General features: G+C 42.2%; 1 protein-coding gene across 1 annotated transcript in view; it reads left to right on the top strand.

Moving 5' to 3' along the window:
* Nucleotides 1-3604, top strand: part of LOC111951315 (SLIT-ROBO Rho GTPase-activating protein 1) — a 33670-nt gene extending 30066 nt beyond the window's left edge. Inside the window, exons 26-27 of the mRNA XM_023969372.2 lie at nucleotides 1325-1646; nucleotides 3410-3604. Of these exons, the coding sequence (XP_023825140.2) occupies nucleotides 1325-1646; nucleotides 3410-3604 (517 nt within the window). The remainder of the gene's footprint in view (nucleotides 1-1324; nucleotides 1647-3409) is intronic.

Below are 3604 nucleotides of genomic sequence, written 5' to 3'. Positions count from 1 at the left end.
GCATTGTCGGAACTAGAAGCACAAGCATTTCGCTACACTCGCATTAACATCTGCTAACCATGTGTATGTGACAAATAAAATTTGATTTGACTAATTCGTAAAAATCCAAATGACTTCACAGATCTTCATTGTGAAGGGTTTAAACACTGTTTACCATGCTTGTTCAATGAACAATAAACAACTAATGAACATGCACCTGTGGAACGGTCGTTAAGACTAACAGCTTACAGACGGTAGGCAATTAAGGTCACAGTTATGAAAACTTAGGACACTAAAGAGGCCTTTCTCCTGACTCTGAAAAACACAATGAAGATCTGTGAAGTTACTTGGATTTTTACAAAATATCTTTGAAAAACAGGGTCCTGAAAAAGGGACGTTTCTTTTTTTGAGGAGTTTATATATATATATGGGATACAATCTTCCCAGCTCTGCAGATTTTGCTGCGAGGCAGTCAGTCATTTGATTATTTATTTTGCGACTGTCCATATGTAGCTCGTTTTTGGTCACAGGTCCAGGAATGGCTGAAGAATTGCAACATTTACCTAGAGCTAACACTGCAAATACTGGGTGATTTTAAAAGTCAGTCAATTGATAAATAATATAATTATTTTAGAAAAAATGTTAATCTTTCATTTACAATCTGTAGAAACTATGAGAATAGAAAGGTTTAGTACATTTGTGAAGGATCACGGCACAGTTGAAAAATATATGGCAAATAACACCATCCAATATTGGATTTCTAAGAGATGGTTGGGAGGGGTTGAATGGAGCTGAAGGGTGGGACTAATAACAAGATAACAAATGTAAAACATACAGGGTCTATAAAATGTATATAGGTTCAGARGTTTTCAAATAACAGTTGCAAATAGAAATCAAACTGGATGGAAATCAGAAATAGAGGAAAGCCAKGACTAAAAACAATCAAAATATAACTATTTTGTCTGTAAAATGTGTATAGTATGTATAAGCTGGAAGTAGAAGCCTAAGTGTTATTGTTTAATAGTTTACTTAATTGGGGGAGGGGTGGTAGGGTTTGTGGGGAATAAATAATAAAGGTAAATTCTAAAAAGGTATATGTTTATGTATGGTATGTATATCAATATATATATTTACCCAAAAAGTATGGGGGATTGGAAATGATGCAGACAATTACATTGATGGAAGCGACAATCTATCTGCAATATTAAGCTGATCCACCCCATAAAAAAAACTGGTCAGTAGTTAATAACACACCACAGACCGCTAAGCTAGCGGTTTGTGGAGTGTATTGATTTAGTCAAGCGCTAATCTTAGTTAACGGTCTATACTGTACGTCTCTCAACAGCAGCCACCGCAGGAAGCGGACTGACATTTTCCGCCGCCCCCTCGGTCGCTCTAAAGACCATGGTAACGTGGGTGTGTTGGAGAGGAACTCGCCGCCGGTCACTGGTCACTTCAGCCCRCGGGAGCTCCTTCTGGGGCGGGGCACTGGCTTAACCCCGCCTCTCGACAGCCCYGAGCGTCGTCGCCGTTCCACTGCCGCGGTAACGGTTACCGTGAGCCGCCACGATTCGCTGCGTCGGCCTGAAGACACGCCCATCCGGCGCTCCAGCAGCGGGCAACACGGCTTCAGCTCCAGAACCCTGGACCCAGACACACTGGCACAGGTACTCTCTCACACACACAGTTACACACACATATAGTTGAAGTCGGAAGTTTACATACACTTAGGTTGGAGTCATTAAACCTCGTTTTTCAACCACTCCACAAACTATAGTTTTGGAAAGTCATTTAGGACATCTACTTCGTGCATGACACAAGTAATTTTTCAAACAATTGTTTACAGACAGATTATTTCACTTATAATTCACTGTATCATAATTCCAGTGGGTCAGAAGTTTACATACAGTAAGTTGATTCTGCCTTTAAACAGCTTGGGAAATTCCGTCATGGCTTTAGAAGCTTCTGATAGGCTAATTGACATAATTTGAGTCAATTGGAGGTGTACCTGTGGATGTATTTCAAGGCCTACCTACCTCTGTGCCTCTTTGCTTGACATCATGGGAAAATCAAAAGAAATCGGCCACAGAAAAATAATTGTAGACCTCCACAAGTCTGGTTCATCCTTGGGAGCAATTTCCAAACGCCTGAAGGTACCACATTCATCTGTACAAACAATAGTACGCAAGTATAAATATCATGGGACCACGCAGCTGTCATACCGCTCAGGAAGGAGACACGTTCTGTCTCCTAGAGATGAACGTACTTTTGTGTGAAAAGTGCAAATCAATCCCAGAACAACAGCCAAGGACCTTGTGAAGATGCTGGAGGAAACGGGTACAAAAGTAWMTATWTCCACAGTAAAACGAGTCCTATATCGACATAACCTAAAAGGCCGCTCAGCAAGGAAGAAGCCACTGCTCCAAAACCGCCATAAAAAAGCCAGACTACGGCTTGCAACTGCACATGGGGACAAAGATCGTACTTTTTGGAGAAATGTCCTCTGGTCTGATGAAACAAAAATAGAACTGTTTGGCCATAATGACCATCGTTATGTTTGGAGGAAAAAGGGAGAGGCTTGCAAGCCGAAGAACACCATCCCAACCGTGAAGCACGGGGGTGGCAGCATCATGTTGTGGGGGTGCTTTGCTACAGGAGGGACTGGTGCACTTCACAGAATAGATGGCATCATGAGGATGGAAAATTGTGGATATATTGAAGCAACATCTTAAGACATCAGGAAGTTAAAGCTTGGTCGCAAATGGGTCTTCCAAATGGACAATGACCACAAAGTTGTGGAAAAAATGGCTTAAGGACAACAAAGTCAAGGTATTGGAGTGGCCATCACAAAGCCCTGACCTCAATCCCATAGAAAATGTGTGGSCAGAACTGAAAAAGCGTGTGAGAGCAAGGAGGCCTACAAACCTGACTCAGTTACACCAGCTCCTGTCTCTTATACACATCTAGATGTGTATAAGAGACAGTTATTGGAGTGGCCATCACAAAGCCCTGACCTCAATCCCATAGAAAATGTGTGGGCAGAACTGAAAAAGCGTGTGAGAGCAAGGAGGCCTACAAACCTGACTCAGTTACACCAGCTCTGTCAGGAGGAACGGGCCAAAATTCACCCAACGTATTGTGGGAAGCTTGTGGAAGGCTACTCAAAACATTTGACCCAAGTTAAACAATTTAAAGGCAATGCTACCAAATATTAATTGAGTATGTAAACTTCTGACCCACTGGGAATGTGATGAAATAAATCCTTCTCTCTACTATTATTCTGACATTTCACATTCTTAAAATAAAGTGGTGATCCAAACTGACCTAAGACAGGGAATTTTTACTAGGATTAAATGTCAGGAATTGTGAAAATGTGAGTTTAAATGTATTTGGCTAAGGTATATGAAACCTGTCTCTTATACACATCTAGATGTGTATAAGAGACAGCGCCACTCCGTATGGGGGCTCCACTTCGCCCCCCAGCCCTGAGGCCCAAACCCCTGGTGCCCCCCAAGAGCAACACCCCCCCTTTGCTGGACAAGTCCTGCACCATGTGATGAGCCAAACCAGGCCAACCCGGGCCAAAATAAAGAATAGGAGAACAGGGTACCTGCTTACTGTTTAG

Source organism: Salvelinus sp. IW2-2015, linkage group LG24, assembly GCF_002910315.2.
Source record: "Salvelinus sp. IW2-2015 linkage group LG24, ASM291031v2, whole genome shotgun sequence".
In the NCBI taxonomy this organism is placed as follows: Eukaryota; Metazoa; Chordata; class Actinopteri; order Salmoniformes; family Salmonidae; genus Salvelinus; species Salvelinus sp. IW2-2015.
The sequence above is the reverse complement of the archived record's forward strand: the minus strand, read 5'-3'. Positions and strand labels throughout refer to the sequence as shown.